This window comes from Pieris napi, chromosome 2, assembly GCF_905475465.1.
Source record: "Pieris napi chromosome 2, ilPieNapi1.2, whole genome shotgun sequence".
NCBI classification, from domain to species: Eukaryota; Metazoa; Arthropoda; class Insecta; order Lepidoptera; family Pieridae; genus Pieris; species Pieris napi.
This window is the reverse complement of record NC_062235.1, coordinates 6642529-6667456: the sequence shown is the minus strand read 5'-3', so window position 1 is coordinate 6667456 and position 24928 is coordinate 6642529. Positions and strand designations below refer to the sequence as shown.

Genomic DNA, 24928 nt, shown 5'->3' with positions numbered 1-24928 from the left:
GGGATCAGAGGCTTTGGAAAAATACACTATAGTTTGATTATAAGAGATTATGTAAAAAGTTATGGTATGTAGTCTGTTTGAAAAATAAATTAGTCTTCTGTGGTTTCAAATATTATATAACGTGTTCTAAGTGAGTGATCGGCCTTCTTTGCATGACACATGCCGCCGACGGTTTTGCTGAAACATGTCGGTCCTCACTAGTGCAAGTGAAGTGCTAAATGCGCACATAGACAGAAAATCCATTTGTGCAAAGCCGGTAATCGAACCTACGACCACAGGAATAAGAATCGCAGCTGAAGCCACTAAGCTAACACTGCTTGTGTCGATGAAAACGAAATCCATCCATCAATTTCCAGCGCTATACACTAGTTTTATTCGAATAAGAAATAATTCCTTCATATTATAAGTAATACTAGATGTGATGAAACCTTTAGTAGCATTTCCTTTTATCCCATTAATATTATGTATATCCAATATTACTCAAGTAATTCGCTTATTGATAAAACGTAACATAAGACTCAGTAAGTAGATATTTTATGATTATGAGTTAGCAAACTCGCATAAAATCAAAATCACGTGCGTCTTTACGGCAAAAAATATATGAAAGATGTACCGCATTATATTGAATTTTACAGCTTTTCGTGGTCGTTTTGATCTCATAAAGTGTTATGAGTAGGCGTAATAGACAAACATTGAGACAAAGATAAATATTTATGTGAAAACTTGGGTTTATTATTATTTTATTCTAGTATGATTCCATAACGGAGGTAAAACGCTTGATAAAATGTGTCGAAAAATTAAAAGTTATTTTAGTAATGTAAGTTCTTTGAATATTTTTTCCTAGTGGGAGTGCCATGCTGTTGCCTTCGGGCTTCAGCCAAATGGGCAGGCACGACCGGGGCAGTACCACTGTTTCGTGCGGTGAGTGAGATTCCCGGAGCCCATCATTAAGTATTTAAGTACAAAGGTATTTCCTAATATTTATTATTTAATTTATTTATAATTTCTTAATAATACCTCTGAGTGATAACTCATCCATGCCTACAAATGTATGTGCAATGTGTAGATGTTTTATTATTTACTTTGAGACACACGTGTTTTATTGCACAAAATATTAAAAAAAAAACTAAAAACGTTTCTCTAAACGTAGTCTTTAAAATACTCATATACTTACTATATGTTTCTGAAGAGAGAGAAATACTTAAAAATATAAAACGTGAGACAAACTTCACTGAGTATACCTAGTTCAGTATTCTTAATTGTATTAAATTAACGTAGGTACCCCGGCAAGATTTAAAACTACATCATTAATAACATTTATTGTCAGATAAGGTACTCTGGTAATAAGAACATCAATCAACGCAGTTGACCTATTTTTCTTTAATTTAAATTATCCATACGGTAATTTCGAATATTCGATCATTGACAATGTCAGATTTAACAAGTACGAAAATTTAATTCTCTTTTCTTCTTAGAAGAGTTATATCTGTATCGATAATACTTAGAACTTATATTTTCGTCCAACAACATTAATTAAGTTCCATATATATTAACCATTTCTCGGCGCAATATACGGTAATATACCTGTAAAGAGAAAATTATATGATAACTTTATAGTAAATTATTTATTTTATTTTATTTTAAGTAATCTTACAGCTTACAAACATATTATAAAACAAAACACTTAGACAATACAGAAAGCCAAAACAGATTACATAGATAAACAATATATACGAAACAGAAAACAAATAAGTACATAAAACTATATAAAGAAAACTGAAATTTAACATTTAAAACAACAAATAATACTTATCTAATAATAATACTAAACAAAATCAGAGTCTTCCCGCCGCTTCAAATACTTTCTCACATCTTCTTTGGTGAGGTGGAAACATCAATACATATATAAATTATATATATATTTTAGTTTATAATTAGTTTTTTCCACACTTATAAATTGTAATACAACATTCATGATTCCGATAATATCCAAAAAGGTCGACTGCAATTGAAGTGTCACTTAGAACCCTTAGTTAGGCCAAGTTAGTTATTGTTAGCGTCACAACCCCACTACCCCTAATTTTATGTTGGTTATAAGCTCATGTATAAGCCAGTTGACGACCAGATTCAAACAAAGTGTTTCATTTAACATATATCTGAACATATTAACTACAACTGCCACCGAACTTCGAAACAATTCGATTTAGGGTCCTTCAAGAAAAGAGCGTACCATTTCTTGAAAGGCCGGCAACGCACTCGCCAGCCCTCTGGCATTGAGAGTGTCCATGGGCGGCGGTATCACTTAACATCAGGTGAGCCTCCAGCCCGTTTGCCCCCTGTTCTATAAAAAAAAAAACTAAAAAAAACTTAACTCATGTCATAAGATATTTTTGGTGTCCATAGACGAATCTTATTCTCATCAGAAGATTCTTTAGAAACAATTTTTTAAACATAAGATATCTTTGTAACCTTTAAATTGTTCTGAGTCAACCATTAAGACAATCTCTTTACTATACTTAAATAAAAGTAATGCGCTTCACTTGATTTTATGTAAAGAAATTAGCATAGGAAACCAATAAAATGGATGATTGCGCACAAAATCAAAGAAAGCGTAACATATTCAATATAAGCCACTATTTGTCTTCCTCAGAAACCTTCAACCCTTTTTCTAACCGAGATTACTTTTTGGGGGATGTATTTGTTCGCTCCCTGAAATAAGGTATTTTCATATTCATGCTCTTATTTATATTCATATAAATTGTTGAATTTCGTCACCACAACTATTACGTTCCTGGTTAAGTTGATGTCTTTAATAAATCTACAAAATGGCTGTTGTTTAAAATTTATCTGGGTTCTAAAACATTTGTGCGAGTGTATAACAGATGTATTTTATTTTTGAATATGGTTCTTTGTACTAATGCCAGCCTGTACAACTACGTTACTGTACAACTCGTTTACCACTAAGCCCCGGAGACAGGATACCAATAAAACAACGTATATTACTCACAATTTATTTAGTTTTATATTAAACTTTATATTTTTACAAAGATTCTAGTCACGTAAAAATTACTTACAATTAATTTGATATTAACATTTGACATTCATAATATTTAAAAGATGTTACACATCATATTTTAGTAATTACAATATTTACAATTTACATATTTCAAATATTCTGGAAAAGTAAATTCGAGAGATTTTATTGATATATTTCTTAATAAATTAGAGATTCAAACAAACATGAAGAGTCACAGCCAGTAAAAAACTATAGATTTATATTAAAGAGTTCAAGTTGGATTAACGTGTTCAAGCATTTCTGGTAATACGTTATATGCTACCATATTAGTGAACCCTTTAGGTTCCTTTTTTGTTACTATAGCAACGATTTCTTCTTCTGGAGGTGGTGGAGGAAACTCATTACTCGATTCTATAGATATTGATACATCATCTACGCTAAGTACTACTTCTCTATTGTCAATCTCTATCCTATTACGCTCTACTATAGAACTGTCCTCCATAATACTGTACAAATTCTCGGACCTACCTTTATTAAACATATGTCAGGAGCTCATATAAAATGGATCCGTAACGTTAACCTCGTCGTTGACTGTGTTACCTTTTTGCGACCACTCTTTTTGTTGATGTTTTATCCTATAAATAATCTCGTCGTGAATAACTCCGAAACACATAGCTGTCAACGCGAGTCCAGTAAGTGTGTACACAGAGCAAAACCACAATACAGTTGAATTAATTGTGTAATATCTGACACCATTAATGGTGGTGTAGCTAGTTCCTGGTATTATATTACCGAATCCTATTGTGCTTAGTGCCATAAAACAGAAATAAAAGCCATCTATTAAACTCATATCGTCCAATTTATATAGAACAATCGCTCCTAAGGAGATGTAAACGAAAATTGCCGTTAAACACAATACAACAGGGGCTAATATACTTAAACCGTGCATAGATAATTTAGAATCTGTATCAGGCCAACTAATAACATCATCTTTAGCTGTACTAGTCGTTGGTCTATCAGAGAGTGATGAGTCTTTTTGACTATCAGTTTTCAAAACGAAGCATTCTTCTGTCGGGGTTTTACTTGAGTTCTGACTGTTAAGCATTTCCTCTTGTTGTCGTTTGAGTTTCATTCGTCGTTCTTTCTCTGCCATTCGTCGTTCATCGTAGCAACAATAGCCACAGTTTGAGCAAAGACAACAGCATAATGCTCGGCTGAAAACACTTCGAGCCATTTTAGAGAGTAAAGAGCCGACACTTGAAAGGTATACAAGTGTCAGAGGAATTCCAATTAGCGCGTATAAAATAGTGATTCCTTTCCCCAGCATAGTTCTCGGCGCAATATTACCGTATCCTGTAAAGAGAAAATTACATGATTTAAAATAACTTTATATTAAATGTTATTTGATGATGCGTTTTACTTATATTCTTAGTAGATATTTTATTTATATAGGAACTTTATTAAAACAAAATAGCTATGTTGTAACAATGAATCTCCAAATTAGTTTTATTTTTTCAAAAATTGAACCCAGAATTAGTTTATAAGTACGGTTCTTTACCAACTCGAAACCAGCAGATAAACAATGAACGAACACATTTAAAATGAATGTTTATTATAAATTTAATTTTAAACTTACCAATAGTTGTTAAAACAGTCAATGAGTAGAAAAAAGCCAGTGCCAAGTTCCAGTCATGCTCTTCATAATGATTGTTGAACTCATTCTCGCCAAATTCGCCTAAAGCCATTTCTTTATAGCTCACTCCATACTGCGACGCCATTTCAGCTGTGACCCTTTGCATCAACTCGTTTTGAAATTTTAAAATCTCCGCTGCGGCCAAACGCGTCCAATTTTCTCTGTACAGAATATTTAAAGATACAGTTATTTCCCAAATATTTTCCACCGCCCTGCTTCTCGCATCCCAAAAGTTAGCCGACATGCTTAGATTTCCATAATCCTTGTATTCATCAACTTCTTTCTTACTATCGTTGCTGTGTACTCTATGTGTGATCTTTTGTTTGTCTGGTAAAAGCCTAGGTCGCGATGGTATTTCAACCCCGCCCTCTATCGCTAAAAATATGAACGAACCCAGAAATGTGTACGCCAATAATACAGAAAATACAACACTATTCGTTAGGGATCCGACAATAAATTGTTTTCGTCTATACTTGGTTGTTTTAAAACAAAAGCAACAAACTACTTTCTGCCGGGAAGTTTGTGTTTTCTTTCTGCTATTAGATGCCACTGAGTCCACATCTTGGCACTTGTCCAAAGGGACGCTCCCGTTCAATGAGGGTTTTGCCAATGTGTACTGTTCGAAACGGTTGATTGCTTCCTTGTCCAATACATGGTTTATTTCCATTTTTTTTGTTTATCTTTGGTGTTTCGTCATTATTGTTATCCTATCGTTCGCATCTGAAACAAACAAGATTTTTCTATAATAGGTTGCTATAGGTTTCCCTGCGTAACGAAGGAGTAATTTTTCAAAGTCTTCTAAGGATAAGAGGAAGGAAAATGAGTGACAAATAAAAATATGAGCAAAAGTATGATTAATGGTTACTCATATTCTCCTTAAGATAAATTTTGCAAATGTGTCTTACGAATTACTTTCTTTGCAACTAAAAGAAACATTACTTATATATACGTAATGTAGCGTGTTTATCTAAGAAAATATACTAATATGATTTTAAGCATAAAACATTTTGTTTCTACAAAATTCGAACGTAGTTATGAGTGATGTTCTGTTCCTTGTTAAACAGTATATAAGTGGTTATAAACTCAATTAAAATGTTAACAAATGAAGGGTAAAATTTTAATTAAAACTCCATTCACAAAGCTTGTCAACCTAATTTGAAACAGTACAATAATTATAAAGGTACAAATGTCGAGTTCGTATCAAAAATAAGTTTTATGTATTTTATAGTATTTCTCCAATTCATCATTCAAACAGTACGGATATATTTATTTGAAATTCGTTGCAGTGATAAATCCAGAATCATTAAAATATTTAAATAAAAAGTAGGGCAACTGGCAGCCTCATCGTTTTCGAGCGATCTCTTCCACGAAACCGCTTTAAGATTTTAGATAGGGCTCATTGTACTACAAAATATTTACAATTACTTAGACAAAAAAAAAATCGTAAAATCAAAGCAATTAAAATATAATTATGTAAAAAGGACAATAAGAGAAATAATATTATTGATGAAACTATAAAAATATTCAAATACCGTAAAGGTGTATTATGGCTTATAAATATAAATGATGATAAAGTTTTTGATTGAAGGAGCATAAAATTTCCTCCTAAATTGAAATGAAAACATAATTTTACTACAAGTACGCGCAATGAATAATTCATCGAAAACGTTAGAGGTTTTACAATCTTGTCGATAAAAATTGTTTTATATGGAGAAAGAGCGCCGATTATGTTATTCACTAGCAACAGGCCACGACTTAGGAAATAAAGACCTGATGGAGACTCATAGCATTGAAATTAATATAGAACCCAAAAATTGGATTTTGTTTAATTTGTTGCACACAGTAAATAAATTGACTTATCCAGTCATCCTAAATAGCTCTTGGCCTCAGACTGCAACAGTTTCTTTGATAGCCTTAATAAACGTATGTGTCTATTTTGAGAATATACGCCCTGCTTTATACAAATATCTAATTATAACTAGGGCACGAGAATGTTAAATCAAAAATCCTAGACGAAATGAGATTGGTCCGTTAGAAAGCTAGACAAAGTATTATTTTATCTTAAACAATTCGCAAAGTCATTAATATCATTAATATAAATAATTATAATCTAATTATAATAATATTTTACCATCAAAATGTTAGCTAAATTTATTTTCTCTATTCAGAGAAAGTACAGTCTATTCAGTAGATGCCAAGGCTAACACACGGATCGTGATTAAAAAATAATTTGTTTTAAAATTCATTAATGTTGTCAACAATTTGATAGAAGAAAAATACTTTTCAAAAGAAAATATTTTCTAAGTTTGCCGTCTAGAGAGTAAATATTTATTTATCAAGTTTATAAAATAACTGTATCCGAAAGGCATTAATAGCAACGATATTTTGGCTTTTGTCCAATTTGTTTATTTTTCGGTCAAATAAGATCGTTTATAACATTAAGCTAACAGTTAGTTAATGGGTAAATTACAATTTAATTTTGTACCTACTTAGTCAGTCAAATAATAAAATAATAAAAATGTTTGCGTGTACTAGGTGTACACACGTAAGAAGTGAAATTTCTTTATGACCTTATTTTTCGAAAAATGATCTACTATATGCAACTTTACAGAAATTGGTTAAATAAAGTTAAATTAGATAAAGTTTAACCAAAGGCTTTTATTATCATAGACATGAATACAAATACAATTATTTCATTTTAACTTATTACTGTACTACAATGTAGTACTAAGATTATTACAGAATCGTTATTATATATTTTTGTAACTAATGGCTTCGAATCTCTTCGGATCAACCGTGGTAGGGACAAGAAAAAGATGGCGCGTAACCGAAAAATGTGACAAATGTGTGTAAATTTTTTTCCAACGCCGATAAAGAAGTTTGACTTCAAAAAGCAACAACCTGCTACAAAATTTCTTCCATACGTCGATAAAAAAGTTTCACTTCAAAAGATGGCGCGTAACGGAAAAATGTGACGCGTAACGAAAAAATTTTACACAAAAATTTTTTCCAACCCCGATAAAGAAGTTTCACTTCAATAAACTTTAAAAATATGTTACCAGAAACAAATTAAACGTATAATAATAATATACAGCTGTATTGTCGCTAACATAGCATTTCAATCAGTATATCTTTGTTTGTTGTTTTTACTTTGTACTTTACTCATCAAAGTAAAACTAAGAAGTAATACTTTCAATCTCTATACATTTTGTTTCAAGACACGTAACTTCCCCAAATATCACAAAAAGGTACATAAGTAGACGCGTGATGAATAAAATATATAGTGGTATTTTACAAACCGCCTCATTTTCACCTTTCATAAGCGAGGGCCGAGAAAATTGATATTTTGATGGATTGATTATTTGCGCCTCAAAGGAGATACCTTACTTTTTCATACTTGTAATGCTAATGAGAATTGATCTTGAGAATTGAAATGAATATCTCGACACAACTTTTTGGATCGTAAGTAATTAGTAAGTCAAAGTTGTGATGAACTGCCCAGACTGTCAAATGTTTTTGAGTTGTAAAAAAGTTTTGGACAAATTTCTTTACTTGAATAAAATATTGTTACGTTATTACGTTAAGTGACATTTCGTCTTTTTATTCGATTATTATTATCTTATTCTTAATTTTTGTTACATTGATATCTGCTAATACATGTTTAATGTTTGTCATTATCGGTAGAGTTCCACTGAAGTCTCGATTCTAGGGAAGGGGCTAATGATTTAAATCCTTTTATAATAATATTTTAATTGTTAACAAACATGTGCTTGTTTATTATTTTAAAGTTGTATTTAGACTACAATAGTTGTAGATTATTTCATACTTTTAACAGAAATCATCATCAATCAGGATATATAAAACAATTATTGATAAATTTATGACGATAATTTATGCCGAACTAAAAAATCAAATCATATGAAAGCATGACCATAGTTTCTCTATTGGAATCGATAGTAAAAAAAATTCTATAACGTCTAAGTAATCCTGAAGTATTCCTTTCCATATTTATATGAAATGATACACGCTAAGATTGTTCGTACAAATATATTAGTAGATGTTAGACATAAGTTGTCAAACTTAAGGGGTTGTATTTATGGTTTTTAATCGCATTTATTTGTTTATTTCACTAATAATAGTTTATTAAGTTACAGTAATTAACTAATAAAAATTAATGAGGCGCATGAAGTTGTAAGTGCTAACAAAAATTATCTAAAAACCTTATCGTTTTAAAAGAATGACGCACAATTTGTTGGCAGTACTTCTTGTCCGTTTCACGCCCTTGATTAGAGAACTATTGGTTTACTACACGATATTTTTGTTATTGATTCAAAAAAGTACATGTACTCTCGGTGTAAGTAAATTTAGTTTATAAATAAATTAGTCTTCAATTCGAACTCTCCTTGTTTCGAGAGTTAATCTGCGTACAGACTGCACTAGCCACTAATGAGTCACATATTGGCTTTGTAACCAGAAATCGGCTGGAGTTCTGCTAATTACAAGAGTTTGGCAACTGTCAGGAAACTTTATGGCTTAAAATCGTGAACGCACAGACCTTATCTATTATCGTCGTCTATTGACAATTATATATATTTGATTATTGCTTTTTTATTGTACTTGAATATTAATATTAATCTAAGCGTAAGACCAACCAGGCTGCAGAAGATAAACCACTCCTTATATGGAAATGGTATTCGTTTTTACAACAAACTCCCAAGCGGAGTTAGAGAATTATCACTGAATAAATACAAAACTCTCGTTAAACGTAAATTAATCCATAAAGCTTTTTTATAAATTTAACGATTATTTAAATGATCCTAATCCTTGGGATTGATTTGCTCCAGTGTAACAATTTATATGACTCAAAATTTGGCGATTAACAAGATTGGCGGAGAGTTTCTTGCCAGTTTTCTTTTGCCCTTGCCTTGCGAACGGGTAGTAAATGTAAATTTAGAATCTTAGTAACATTTTTTCTGTTGACGTTTATAGGTGTGCCTATATGATTAAAGTTATTTTAAGTTTCAGTTTGAAACACTTTTATAACAGTTTTGGTCTAAATCTATCCTTGTCTATAGAGGGAGTTAAACTCAGGATCTTTGAACTTGTCAATAGTTATATTATTGGACTATTGGGACTAAGTTGTGTGGTATCTAGTGTTAGGTTAGTTAGTTAGCCTAGTGGCTTAGTATCCGATTTTTAACCATGAGATGGTGTGTTTAAAACCCAGAACTGATTTTTAAACCGTGAACCGACAGTTCGAATTAATTATCACCCATACGGAGAAGACCTAAAATACGTCGTGTTACAAAAATCTCTAACGAAAGTTAGAGAAGATAGAAGTTATAATTGTACTGACCTAACTGAGAATAACTCTAAGGCCCCATAAAGGCTAACCATAATAGTTATCTACTACTCGATATTGTCATTAATTTTATTATTTTTATATATTAAAATAAAAAATAAAAAATAACTTCATCTTTCGCTTATTTCGATTGAAAATTTTAACAGCAATAAATGAGACATAATAAACGACTCCAAGTCCTACAGTAGCATCCACGCGAAGATAAAGACGGCCGCTGTGGCGTTGGTCCGGCCGGCGGCTCGGCAAGTCCAAGAAAGCGAACTTTGGAAGGTGTTGGAAGAAGACTATATGCATATCTGGATAAGTATGTATATTATATAATTGTTAAAGTTATAAGAAAATAAAAGTTGCAACATTAATTTCACCAAGCTAGTGGCAGTGAGTTCATAATAAAATAACTAAAATTTCGCGTTAATCGCGTAACACTTGTCCGGTATGAATATATAAAATCGGCATATTCCACCGACATCCACTCAATATGTCAATTAAGCTTCCACAATTAATTGTCTCAGCAATCGAGATCTTAGTTCCATTGAATGAGAGCCATCCATTACCCTGGATCGGCATTCAGCCGGGACGATAATGATCCGTTTAAAAAGTGCACATCAATCTTATCACTCTTCGAATGGATTTTTATACTATTTTAGGGTTAGCTCCTGTCAGTAGAAGTAATTTGTATGGTAACTTTATTATTAATCAATTGTGCATTTTGGTATCGTTATTCTATAATTATGGTCGGATCGTATAGAGTAGGTCTACGCTGATAATGCGCCATAAAAAATAGAGTAAGGCCTTCAAGATTGGTGGACTTAGCAGCTGTAGCGGGTGGAAGGTTGAACAGAACTGGCCAGGTTGGAATACGTAATTCTCTTAAGGCCGATTTACATTATCTTAGTGTTTAGGAGAGTGCTTTAGTACAACTTGAAAGGCAAGTTCTTTAGCGTAGCGTTTACTAAAGCAAGTAGCGTTTACATGTTTCAACTAAAGTACTATCCTAAAGCACTCTTCTAAACACTAAGATAATGTAAATCGGCCTTTAGGCAGAATCGATTTTAATTCTAAGAGCACAATAGGGTATACTTGGAATATAATTTATCAATAATAAATCAACAAAAAAGTAAGTTTGTACGTTTAAAATATACGCAATGCGCTAACGAAACAGTTTGAAAGTTTCTCAATGTTACAATGAAATGTTGAAAGAAAAAGATGAAAATATAAGATGCGCTTCTTGTTCGAATGTGAACGTTCATAACTCAATATAACTTACTTCAACATTAGTTTTACAGATCGAAAATTCTTTTACTACTTGTTATTTTACACCATATTCTTGGAAATGTTGATGCCAAACAACTTTATCATACTTTGCATTCACTTTACCAAGGTAGGTCTGTACTTGACAAAAAGTAATTAATACCAATAAAACAACCACTAGCTTTTTTTAATGAAACTTCTAAACTTCTACTTCTTCTAACGCAATAATAATAATATTAGTCACGTCACGAAGATGCTTTTTGTCAAAGAAAAGGGAGAGAGCGATTGAGAACGATTGAGAGAGAGTGAGAAGGGCTCATTACCTTATAGAAATTCTATTTTTAAAATGAAAAATTTCGTAAAGAGATTTTATGAAATATTAGTATTTTATATTTTATGCAAAATAATTTATTGAAATCTCAAGTGACAAATTATTCATTAAAATGCCACGTGTTTTTATTATCGAAGAAAACAATAATATATATTTGTATTAATTTTCGACATTTTTAATATTTTAATGACAATTAAATTCATTACATTCCTACCATATCTTCCTTTTTCCCTCCCTCTAAGTCTCGGAAAACTAAAGTTTTAGATTTGTATAAATATAAACTAAAGACTAAAAAATTTGTTTGCCAAAGAAGTTTCACTTCTGTCATGTGTACTTTGTACGCACGCACTTTTTTTCTCGTATAAACTAGCAGACCCGGACACGCCATGCTGATGCATATTTTTTGTTTTATTAGTCTCGCGTTAGGTTCATTTTCACGTGTAACAAGAGTTTTAGATTTGCCGCCAACTCACAAAAACAAATGACATTAGTTTACCAAAGAGTTCTAAAATTGAAATTCAAAAAATGTTTTCATTAGCAATGTTCTGAACTGGCCAGTTTTAAACATTTTGAGTGTAACCCACGTATATTGACGTATTTGATAGTCTTTCGCCGTTCTAATTCTAGAAAATACAAGTAAATAATAATATATATATAAATACCCATTACGCAAAATGCTTTATATGTGTAACATATATGTAACATGGATGTGTTTTATGAACTAAAACGAAGTCGATATATACAAAACCACTGTTGAATTACCCACATCAAATTCTCACATCCAACCATATTCAACTACAGTGCTCGTTATCAGCACCACAGTGTACAGTCTATAACATTTGATAGTTTTAAATATTTTAATCACGCCAGTTAATACAATAATTACCAAACTAGACTGTATACATATAAATATTATGTTCGTGTGTTTGTAATTAAACTGCTCCTAAACAGCTGGACCGATTTTACTGAATATTTTGTGTATATTGAAGTGGATTCGAGAATGGTTTAGATAATTTTCATTGTAATAATTACGTGATATTTGGTTCTTTTATTAATTTTCGTTAGGTATATTTTTGGGCTCTTTTAAGTCGAAAAAGAATTAAATATATTTGAGAAATAAGTCATACGTAAAGTAATAAGATCATATTTCAGGGTTGTTTTTTTCATCCCAGTTAAAAAAAGAAAAAAAAAACAGTTGCGTTTTGTTTTTTTTATCATTTGTTTTCCGGTCATTAAGCAGCTTTTGCCTATAATGAGATTTAGTACCAGCACCAAAACCAGCCTCTTTAAGTAATTAACAAAAAATATATAGATAAGAAAGTAAATTTTAAATCCATTGTTTTTCGTTTACATTCTAATAGAACCACTGCAGGTATCATAACTGCATCATCAGTAACACATGGCTTCGATAGCTAACCACAACTAGTCCTCACTTAAGCCCTATACAACGGCTATACAGAATTAATAGGCGTTGAAACTTGATATCGATCAGAACTATCGGAATCTCCGTGCAGACATGATGAGAATCATCTAATCCGATTTCTTATGATAACATAAGATTGACTGAAACATCGTATGGTAATAAAGTGTTTTGTCTAATACTTCTATAAATACAGATTACATTTTTATTACATTTGTTTATATTTGAAGTGATATTGCGCTTTTTCTAACGAAATCAAAATAAGTGCTGTCTTTTGAGCTCCAAGAAGCTTGGACTTGTGAGCACCTGGAGATGAGTAACTTTACGGGGATACCAAACGTGAATTCACAACCAATGGGTTAAATGTACAAAAACTTAATTATATAATTACGTTTTATTGACTGCCTTGCGATTCTGCACAGCGGTTTTCGCAGCGGCGGTCGCGCTCAAATCAGTCGTGAAGCAGTCATTTTACGATTTGGCATTCTGATAAGGAGGGAACTTGTAGTTTATTGTTTATCAGAATGTCAAGCGGCTGAATTTCACTCTCATAATAAATAAATAACCCACTCTTAATACATATTTATGCCTAATCCAGGGTGATATTTCAACGAAAACGAATTCGCGTGCTATTAGATATAACGAACATTAGTAATAAGAAAACCGAGCAAACTCGAGAATTTTTCTAACGGAGGAAAAACAGATATTTTTCGATACTAAATTACACCTTCGCTTCCGAAGCAGGGTAAATATTGAACAGAATAAGTTTATAAAGAGGAATAAACTTCTGTTTTTATTCACTTTGCTTGTTTAAATAAAAAATGATTTTAACTTATTTGCTTCAGGCACACAATAATTTGTCTCAAAATAAAGCAAGTACTTTGATGCAATTAAAATTATTGTAAAAAGAGCTATGAAAATCACGGTATAAGTATACAAAACAAAAAAAAACAAATTATATCGGTTCTTACATACATGGTACCTATGCTTATATTAAAACCCATATAATAAAGTTACTTTAACCAAAACAGTATCAACTAGATCACAATATCCACTATAAACCCAGTTTGACATCGATCTTTTCTGTTCTTCCATTGACTCTGTGAGACGCACACTCACATCCAGCTATTTCCATTAGAATAGTCATACTTAATTTTTTAATTTACTAAAGTTCTTTAATTGTTTCATAGTAAGTATTATAAATTCATAAATGTTAATTTTATTCCTCCTATCTCCTTAAGATATTTATGGATTATCTATAGGTGGAGATTTGTAATTAGTACTGACTTTATTTTATTGTAATCATAATTTACCTTCTGTTAAAATACTGCCCTGCTATTCTGTAACTCACTTTTCGAACTCACACAGCGGTTTTCGCATCGGCGGTCGCTCTCAAATCAGTCGCGAAGCAGTCATTTTATGATTTGGCATTCTGAAAAGGTGGGAGCTTGTAGTTTATTGTTTATCAGAATGCCAAATCATAAAATGACTGCTTCGCGACTGATTTGAGAGCGACCGCCGATGCGAAAACCGCTGTGTGAGTTCGAAAAGTGAGTTACAGAATCGCAGGGCTGTAAATCTTCCTAAAATGCAATAAATAAATAAATAATAAAACACTTTAAAACAAAGGTAACAGAAGGAAGGGGTACAAAGTTTTGCCTATATTCATAGTAATAAGGTACGGCATTTTTATGGGAATAGCCGTAATTTCCCTACGGGGGGACATGGGGCAGACACGTTTCTGCGTCTGTTTCAGTAGTAACTTTTCTTTCAGCCTATGCATGGCTTCATAGATTCTTGAATGTAACGTAATTTCCTCACGGTGTTTATCTTCACCACTTTACGAGTATGCACATAGAAAAGTCCATGGAGCCAATAGAGTTGACAGTCTTACTAGTCTAACCACTAGGTAGGTATTAAGGGTCATTATGCTCTCAATATATAAATACATATTAATATTTATTAGCAGGACTACGAAGGCCCTGCTCAACACTGCTCCTGTGTTAGCCTAGTGGCTTCAACGTGCGACTCTCATCCCTGAGGTCGTAGGTTCGATCCCCGGCTGTGCAACAATGGACTTCCTTTATATGTGCTCATTTAACATTCGCTCGAACAGTGAAGGAAAACATCGTAAAGAAAACGGCTTGCCTTGCTGATTGATCACTTTCTTGCGTATTAGATTAACAAGTAATCATGAAACAGATACCGAAATCTGAGGTCCAGATCTAAAAAGGTTGTAGTGCCACTGAATTTTTATTTCTTTTTATTAATATTATATTTATTGTATCCCATTTTGTATCACCTACTAAAAAGTAGGTTTATTTGTAGGGTAATTTCTCGACCGATTAAAGTGCGAGCGAGTTATTAACTAAATTATATAAACTAAAAAATAAATAAAAGATTTTCATTAAAATTTCAATTTAAACGTTTGATATTTTCATTTAAAACAAGAAAGTTTTGTTGTCCGAGGTTAAGACCCACTTAAAACCGCCGAGTGAAATATGAAATATGAATAAAACCGCATGAATTTAACTCTGATTTTTGAAAGTAGCTGCCTAGATTTTAATAAAATTAATGTTTTATTCTTTTTTAGCATTCATGGGTTGCCAATTAAGAGGTACTAGCTTACCGACCCGACTTCACGCAAGCAATAGAAATAAAAATTTTGCTTATAATTAAAAAATAAGCCACAGGTGTATATACATAGGAGGTATATACATTTCAATTGTTTAGACAATATCAAGTAATATAAATGATTACTATATGCAAGGAATTTACACAAACCTCAAATTTATTTTATAATTATTATGTTCTTTTAAAGTACTACCAGTAAAAAGTAGAGTAAAAAGCGATATAATTTATGTATTGAAAAAAAAATCAGGAATGTTATTTATAGTACAAAAGGGCTTGCACAATTTATTCGAGTAACTAGGGAAAAATAAAGAAGCGATTTGCGAAACAACCCAGTTTTTCGGCCGTTTTTTATCGGCTTATTTGTGTTAAACGCGTCGCACCGTGAAAATAATGTTATTTACAGCCCTTACATAGAGAGTTAGCGTCTCGCTTCATTTGTTTTAGATGTTTATTTTTCTACACAATTTCGAGGCTACAAGCGTCTAGCATTTCCGGAAGAAATAGTGATAAAGTCGTCTTAGTTTAAAACTCATGCATAAGACAATAGATTGAGAATTAACAAATTAGTTGGGATTTTGTTTGTCTAAATTGTCCGATTCTTATGTAATAAGGATTAATTGTCTGTCCGAAGACAAAACCGGAAGTGAATATTTAATCTATCTACTTGTAGAAAAACTGTACGTCGTCTTTTAATTCAAATTAATGTTTAATAAAGAAGGTGCTAAAAACGTCTGTTGACTAATTATTACTTAACAAAATTAGAAAACGGGTTTTTCAGTCTATGTCATGTGTAAAAGATGCACAGAGGGGTGAGAATGTACAAGACATAACGTGCTTTAATTTTCGTGAAATTTGCTTGTTTGTGATTGGTCAACAGCAAGTCTTATCATAGACAAGCGACATGATAGTTCCATTTGAGCAATCACAATCAAACGAGTAGTAAGCACGTCATGTACTTTTAGTAGCTAACACGTGACTTTAGCAATCTTGTCTAAAGAGTCTTGCTCTTGAGCTTTAATAAAATATAAGGTTTATCATTTATTGTTATACGTCGCCGATAAGAGTGTATATAACCGTTGTGACGTGAACACCAAATTACCATATTTAAGGCGAAGACAAAGTTTAAGGAAACAATTCATCAATTCGCTTCGGAATTTCTAAAACCAATTACTGGAAGAAATAGGGGAGTGCTTTGTTACTTCGAAATGTAATAAGACGGTGTTAAGTGCTGACAAGTTACAAGTTTGTTTCTCAATTATTCTGGTTTGTATGGAACCGCAGCGTGACAAAGTAGGGGAAGGTGGGGACCCTTCGTACGGTTTACACATTTATTTTTTTTATTTTTTTATTTTTCTATGAATCAATCACCTGATAGCTTAAATTTATAGTCAAACTATCCGAGATTCATATAAAAAAATGACAAATGATTTCATCTGGTGTTTCAACCATAATTATGATTTAAACTAAATCTGGAAAACGTACGAATCTGCCCCATCAACGGGGCACCTTCGTACAGTGTTGGGGGTACCTTCGTATGCTGTGGAGTTGTTCCGTACGTGCGATTAAAACGACACATATAAATCAAAATTCATTTATTAGCAATGAAATTAAACTGAAAAATAAAGATTTAATTTCTATTAAACAAAAATTAAATACTTTTCTTATAGTGAAAAAAAATTACATAGCTTTTCTTATGTAAAACAAAATTTAAATAGTTAGGTATCTTAAATTTAGAATCACATTTCTTAATCTTTGGTGCGGATTAGCACTTCTTATTTTCGGGTGTGGCAGTATAAATTCGTGGTTTTACTGGCCGTCGTCGTCATTTTCTTTGTTTTATTACTTCTTACAACATGCGGATAGGGTCGAAATGCCTCTGGTGTCAAAACTGACTTCGAAGGAACTACTATTTGATGGATTGGTAAATTATTCAAAGCATCTGGTTCACAAGCATCAAAATAAACCTTAATAAAGATAATAAGAAATAGGTATTAATATATATTTACATCGACGATAGCAAAAATAGCAACACAGGACAAAGTTAATGCCAAAATTAGCAATTAGCACACTAACACAATCGTACCTACCTACCGTAGGTTTAGTCAAGATGCCTTAACAGTAGTGTATGTAGAAAGTCAAAAACTTAATTTGTATGAAAAGGACAGACAAATTTTAATACAAATTTAGTAGTACAATTCGTTCAAATGTGCCCCATCTAGTGCTGTCCGAATGTGCCCCACTAACTGAATAACAACAAAATATAACTTATTTAAATATTAATAGGAAAACGTCATAAATTAAGTATTGGAGACGTATCTTAAGTATATTTTTCTAGTTACTGATAGAATACTCTACACGAAAACTTATTTTATCTACGGTAAAAAGAGATAAAAATATAGATCAAAAAATTACTTACCGAGCGCGAAAACACGTCCATGCCTGTAACTTCACTCTCATCGGTGCGAATTTCACGAAACTTCGTTGATGTATAGTTGGTACCTCGACTCATGCACACATACAAAAGCAAGACTGTACTTTGTTTCGTTCAAGTTTTATTTTGACTGTATGAATGTGCCCCGCGTACGAAGGGTAACGATCTTCCCCTATACAGTTTTAAAGTAATTCTTTTTTCAAAATAGTGAACAATGTCCAAGTTTCTGTTCTTACCTTGAAAGACAGATACATAAACCTTTAACAACAAACAATATTTGCTCTTATTTATTTTACAATTTCGTTTACATATTTTTAAACAATTTTAAGGAAGGTATAGAATTTTTATAAAAGCTATATCAGGCTGGAGGGAAATTAATGCGTTCCATACCTTTAGGCTTTAACTATTAGTTAAAGCAAGAATACATTTAATATAAACGAAAATAAGAAATATAATACCTTGCTAAAAATCCAGTGAAGAAGGATTATTTAAAAATATTAACCCTAAATCAATAAAATATAAACTTTTGTAATAAGAGTATATCTATCAATCAATATACAATATAAATACAATTTACAATTACATACAATTAGTAAAAAATACCTTATAACAAACAGCTACGAAAATATCACTAAAATTAAGTTATTGTAATATAACAATAAATATTCATTCTTTGATCCGTATTATTCGGATTCCACATATATATTGATAAGATTGGCTGCCAGTAATACTTGTTTAATATGAAGCCAATATCAAATATAAATAATGGTAGCAAGTTTATGGTAAGTAATAGCGTCTGTATCAGATTAGCCGAGAGTTAGCTATTCACGACCATCACATCACTGTTCTCTACAGAAACTGACTAAATAATAGGCGGGAAATCGTATTCAGCGAGTTTTAGGGTGATTATTATAGTGCCATAGAAACGATATAAGACGCGGCCGTTTTGATTTTTGAAAATGGATCTATGTTATACTTGCTGTCTGTACGAATTATATATTATTGGTTATTTTTAAGCACTTTTTTGCTTTCTGATAAGTAAAACCCTCCGGACATATCTCATATGCGTTAACCACGAAGCGGCGAAGGCGCCGTGTGCTGCATTGAATGAGATTTGTAAAGCTACAATAAAATGTTTATTAAAAAAAAACATTCTCATATTGTATTGCAAATGCTTATTATATGAACACATTCTCATAAATGTCAAGTAATCACTTAATAAAACCACTTTTTTTACATTTGCATTGAGAATTCGTTTAAAGAATATTTATCATTAAATATAGCCTAATAAAAACTCAAACCTCGGTAAAACAAATAAGAATCAGTTTCTTCTATTACGTAAATTCTAAATGCCTGCGCTTAAGTATAATTTATAGTACTGTATTAAGTAATTACTCTTGCTTGATTGGAATTCTAAAGTCGATCGCTCAAACTCGTTCCAATATTTTATGTTTCCTACAATAAATCTAGGAAACTTGGAGTAAATGAACTTAGTTCAACAAATGGACTTTACACAAATTTCGCCCTTTTCAGCTTATACCTAAAGGCCTTTTTACCTCGCTTAAACTATGTGGAACATGGAAAAATTGCCTTAAATAAACTAGTCGCTGAGACAGTGTTGTTGAATGAGTGTTTCGCTAGCAATTTTGAATAGACAGAGTTGAATTTACGCGTGTTAAAATTTTCAGTTACTCATGTACTTGCATGGAGAATGTATTGGCAACGCTCGGACCAATATTTTAGAATTAGGAGAGCTTTATGTGAGAACTAGGACAGTATTTCATGATACTTACAAGTTTGTACTGTACTTAGTGTATATTTATCACATCAATAATATCTTGTATTCAACTTATATATTTGGTATTTATTTTTAGTATATTATATATTTAATATATAAGGTCTCCATAGCTTTGTGGTATATTGTTACACGGAGTTCCTGTGTTCTGTTCCCGTTCTATCCTTTTTGAATATATTTTGGTTTAGAATGGAAGTTACTAAGGTATGATATAATAAACAGAATTTATCTACCTCGAAAATAACTAACTTAGTAATTAAAAATAAATAAATCAGTGGCGCTACAACCTCTTTAGGTCTTGGCCTCAGATTTCTGAATCTGTTTCATGATCATTTTTAAATCTAATAAGCAAAAATGGGTGATCAGCCTTCAGTGACACACGCCGTCGACGTTTTGGGTCTAAGACATGTCGGTTTTCTCGCGATGTTTTCCTTCACCGTTCGAGCAAATGTTAAATGCGCACATAGAAAGAAAGTCCATTTGTGCACAGCCGTGGACCGAACCTACGACCTCAGGTATGAGAATCGCACGCTGAAGCCACTAGGCCAACACCACTGCAACTTAATAATTAGTCTCGTTTATATTGTACAAAATGTATAGATTTCTTCACAACAATTTTCTTTATCATACGAGCAAGTTGTAATAGTAGGAGAACAATCCATAATGTTATCCGGGGTTTGAACACGCGTCTACCTGAGCAACCGCATGCATAAGGACTAGCTAGATCAACACTGTTTCAATATCCTGATATTCACGATTTTCATTTCAAAACAATTCCAATAGAAAGGAGATACAAAACTAGTAGCTAAAATAGACAGATTTAGCACCGTTTTACCCCGCAGGCCTAGATAACGATTTGGCACATTGAGTCTAATAGCTTTGAGATAAATCCTCTTGGAATGGTGCAGGCTGCTAATGTAGACGATATATGAGCTTTAGTATCTATGCCAGGGTTTTGACACGTCATATAGGCCCTCGCACACAAGGATTAATTAAATTGTAGTATATTGTTATTGAGCGAGTGTTAAACTACTTATTTATATCTAAATTTCAAATTGAACTCTCTTGCAGTAAAAAAAGAATAATGGCGCTACAATCTTCTAGGTGAGGGCCTAAGAAGTGTGTGGTCTGTTTCGTATCATTTGTTTTTCTAATAAACAAGTAGAAGGTCAGCCTTCTGTGCCTGACACACGCCGCCGATTATTTGGGTTTAAAGCATGTTGGCATGTTAAGGGCACAGTGTCAGAGAAGTCCATTGATGCATAGCTGGGGCTGGTACCTACGACCTCAAGGATGATAACCACTCGCTGTAGCTCCTAACACTGCTCGCAAATTTTAAGTAAGTCAAAAGATATATTTGACAAATCGTTCTTTACAAAGTGCTCTACAGCAATCGTGGTCATCCAGACATCGTCGTCAATGTCAAGTTGTGTAAGCAATACATAATGTATTTAAGTCATATTGATTTTAGGCATCAGTCATCTGCATTTAATTGCCTGTAAAAATCATATTATTGCCATTGGACAAATCAATTAGGCTCTCAGAGGTCTGTCGTAAAATGAAACATTCGTCGGACATTTTCGTCATTTAAAAAGTTTATCTTCAATAAAAGCCCATTGTTATAACAATAATAAATTCGTCCCTTCTCCCCATTTCATGTTAACGCATAAAAATGTAATGTCACGAATAAAAAATTAAAAACCATTATAATTCAAATCTGTACCTAAAAAATCTTCAATGTTCATAAAAGTTACAATTATTGTTTGAGAGATGAAAATATTAACATTTCAAATAAGTCTTATTTTTTCACCTCACAAATCACATCCGACAAATATAAATATATTATTTTAGGTAAAGTAAATTATATGTTTTCAGCGCTGATACTTCACAAAACTGATTCAATTTCCTCCTTCACGTCTGCAACATATCATAATAATAACCCTGTGGCGCTGCAATTCTTAATGTGTCTTAGTCTCAGATTGCACCCGTTTCTTTAATCATTTTAATTTCATAGATCAGTAAGTGAACAGCCTTCTGTCTGACACATGACGTAATTTTTTCGATTTAAGGCTGCTATTAATGATGAGCTAATTCCTAACGAGGTTTTGAATCAGCTCATTTTGCGAGTGAAAGAATGTCCATTGGTGTACGTTCGAGGATTGTAGATTAGATCCCCCCCGATCGACCTCAGGGATGAGAGTCGTACTCTAAATCTACTAGCCGAATACTGCTGCTTGCAATATATAGTATATGATGATTGAATATAAAGCATTTTCTTAATGATATGACGAGAAAAATCAAAATTATTTATTTGGTAAGTTACCATTGTAAGTAGATAATAATATTTATTTATTAAAGTAATATAATTTACATTAATGGACGTCAATATAAGAATAACATATCTATAAATTTAGCCAGCAAGTTCTCGAATCAAGGGCATAGATGATGATGGAACTAGCAAGACACTCTTCGTTATTCGTTTTAATCGTTCGAATCCACTAATCTGCAAATATCCAGTTCGTTTTCAAGTACGTGTACTTAACTTTAGCTCACTTTTGATCATGACTACTGTTTTACTTTTCTAGTATATTCTGCGGGACAAAGAAGAAGCAGCTTACAAGAACCTAACGCAAGATAAGAAGAATAAGATAATAAAGAAATAAGAAGCATATACAAGGCAACAGTGGATGGTGAAGTCCTGGTATACCTGGGGCATGTCCAGAAGGGACTAGACAAGTTAAAAGTCCCATAACCGAAGAGCCAATAGTGAATGTCGTGAAATGAATGAAATGAAAGAGGTCATCCGTCGTGGTCTCTGCCGATCTATTCGTGATAAAAGCGTGCGTTCAAGTTGCATCAAAATGCAGTTTTAAAATATACCTATTTCTGGAGACCTTACATAATACTGTCTGATCTATTCATTACGGAATATTTTTTTATAAATTACTTTTTTAATAATGAAGCACGAAAGCACGTGTTGTATTAAAAAGTGTTGATAAAGATTCTAGCTAAGTAAAAAGTTTATCAAGCCAAAGCTTTTTAAAGTGGAAACTTATACGGGGCCATACTATACATTATGAATCTACGTGTTTCTAGCTAGACATCTTGTCAGCAGGTACTTTACAAACACTTTGCAACCGTACGTGATTCGTATATTATTTGGCGTAATATTAGCCTGAAAGTTACCATTTAGTTATGACTAGCTAAACTTAATCTATAGATTAGAATTATATATCTAACGGTTAAAACGCATTAACTGAAACATTCATTTTTTACTTTTAAATATGTCTTGAACACGTTTTAAAAAAGGAAGCACTCAAAGACCGGAAAAATTATAAAATATAGAATTTTATTTAAATGTATGAAAGTCTCGTACAGACATAAATTTAAACTCACTTATCCCGTGAATGAAAATGGAATGTCTTTCTTGAAAGTCGAAGATATATTATAATCAATTCACTCTTGTTATAACAGTGACTAGTTTTTAGATGTGAAAATTTATACTTTGAATTTTTATTCCAATTTCTGTTATTGTAATAATATTAAAAAAAAATTTTTTTGTTTAATTATAGGTTTCAAAAACAATATCACTATGACGACGCCTATGTTTACTATACGGTCTCATTGTTTAAGTTTAAGTAATGCAGCCTTGCGATTCTGTAACTCACTTTTCGAACTCTCACAGCGGTTTTCGCAGCGGCAGTCGTGAAGCAGTCATTTTATGATTTGGCATTCTGATAAGGAGGGAGCTTGTAGTTTATTGTTTATCAGAATGCAATATCGTAAAATCACTGCTTTACGACTGATTTGAGCACGACCGCCGCTTTGAAAACCGCTGTGTGAGTTCGAAAAGTGAGTTACAGAATTGCAAGGCAGTAGCTTATGAATAAGCTCATATTAATATCATGGTGAGTTAAGCTACTGAAATATAAGGAAGCGATGTCAGAATGGGAACTTTCTTATAAACCCCGGCTGGACCAATATTTGACAGTACGCAATTAATATTTATTAATACAATGTGTTGTGAGAAAATCAGGATGTCTGAGAGTCAAATATCAATAAAGTGTGTCGGGCATGCCATGTCTTGCAAGCGCTGCCGTTGAAGAATAAATATCAAAGAAACAGAAAAAAAAATCTTACAAATAAAAAAAAACATGGAAGCGGCCTAAATCTAGACTTGGGTTAAATGTCAACCAACAATAATTAATATCTTCATTGTTCCCTTCTCTGTTTAGGACATAACCAAATTGTTATGTTATCTTTATTACCAAGTAGAGTTGACCCAAATACATTCGCTTTCCATTAATTCAATTCTCAACGAAAATTTTTTAATCACGAAATTAATAAAAACATCCTGAATTTGTGATTGAAAAACATTTATGTTAAATTATCGAATCAGTTTATGTATAGAGATTTTGGTAGTAATTTTTATATGAAAAAGTTTATTTTGGAAATATTTTTTCACTTTCACAAAACTTTTATATCCTAAAACCTATAATATGATACCCACCTATAATACCTTAATATCTTTAAGCGGATATATTAAATTCAAAAAGATGAATATCAGTATAATTATTAAGTTAAGCTTGTTTTAAATGTACGTATGTGTATGTGAATATACGATAATATTTTTAACACACATAACGAGAAACTTGTCCATTACTTTGCAGTAGCAAAAAAGAATTCGCAAAGTTGCAAAAGCGTTTTGCCAAACAAGATATTGTAAACACATTTTTGAAGTGAAACTTCTTTAGGCGCATAAGGTTAAATTTGTATGAAAACGTCACGAAGATGTGCAGCGTTTTTGTCGAAGAAAAGGAAGAGAGCGATTGAGACCGATGGAGAGAGAGTAAGAAGGGTGAATAACCTTATAGAAATTCTAATTTTAAAATTAAAATTTCGTAAAGAGAATTTATGAAATATTAGTATTTTATATTTTATGCAAAATAATTTATTGAAATCTCAAATGGCGAATTGTTTTACTATCGAAGAAAT

General features: G+C 32.1%; 1 protein-coding gene across 2 annotated transcripts in view; it reads right to left on the bottom strand.

The window, feature by feature from the left end:
* Window positions 1–3101: 3101 nt before the first annotated feature.
* The window catches only part of LOC125063072 (TWiK family of potassium channels protein 9-like), a 212087-nt gene continuing 190260 nt past the window's right edge, over window positions 3102–24928 (bottom strand). For both annotated transcript variants that reach the window (XM_047669309.1, XM_047669310.1), the window contains 2 exons: window positions 4653–5429; window positions 3102–4369 (listed from right to left, as the gene is read on the bottom strand). In XM_047669309.1, the coding sequence (XP_047525265.1) occupies window positions 3561–4369; window positions 4653–5376 (1533 nt within the window). In that variant the 5' untranslated portion in view covers window positions 5377–5429 and the 3' untranslated portion in view covers window positions 3102–3560. The remainder of the gene's footprint in view (window positions 4370–4652; window positions 5430–24928) is intronic.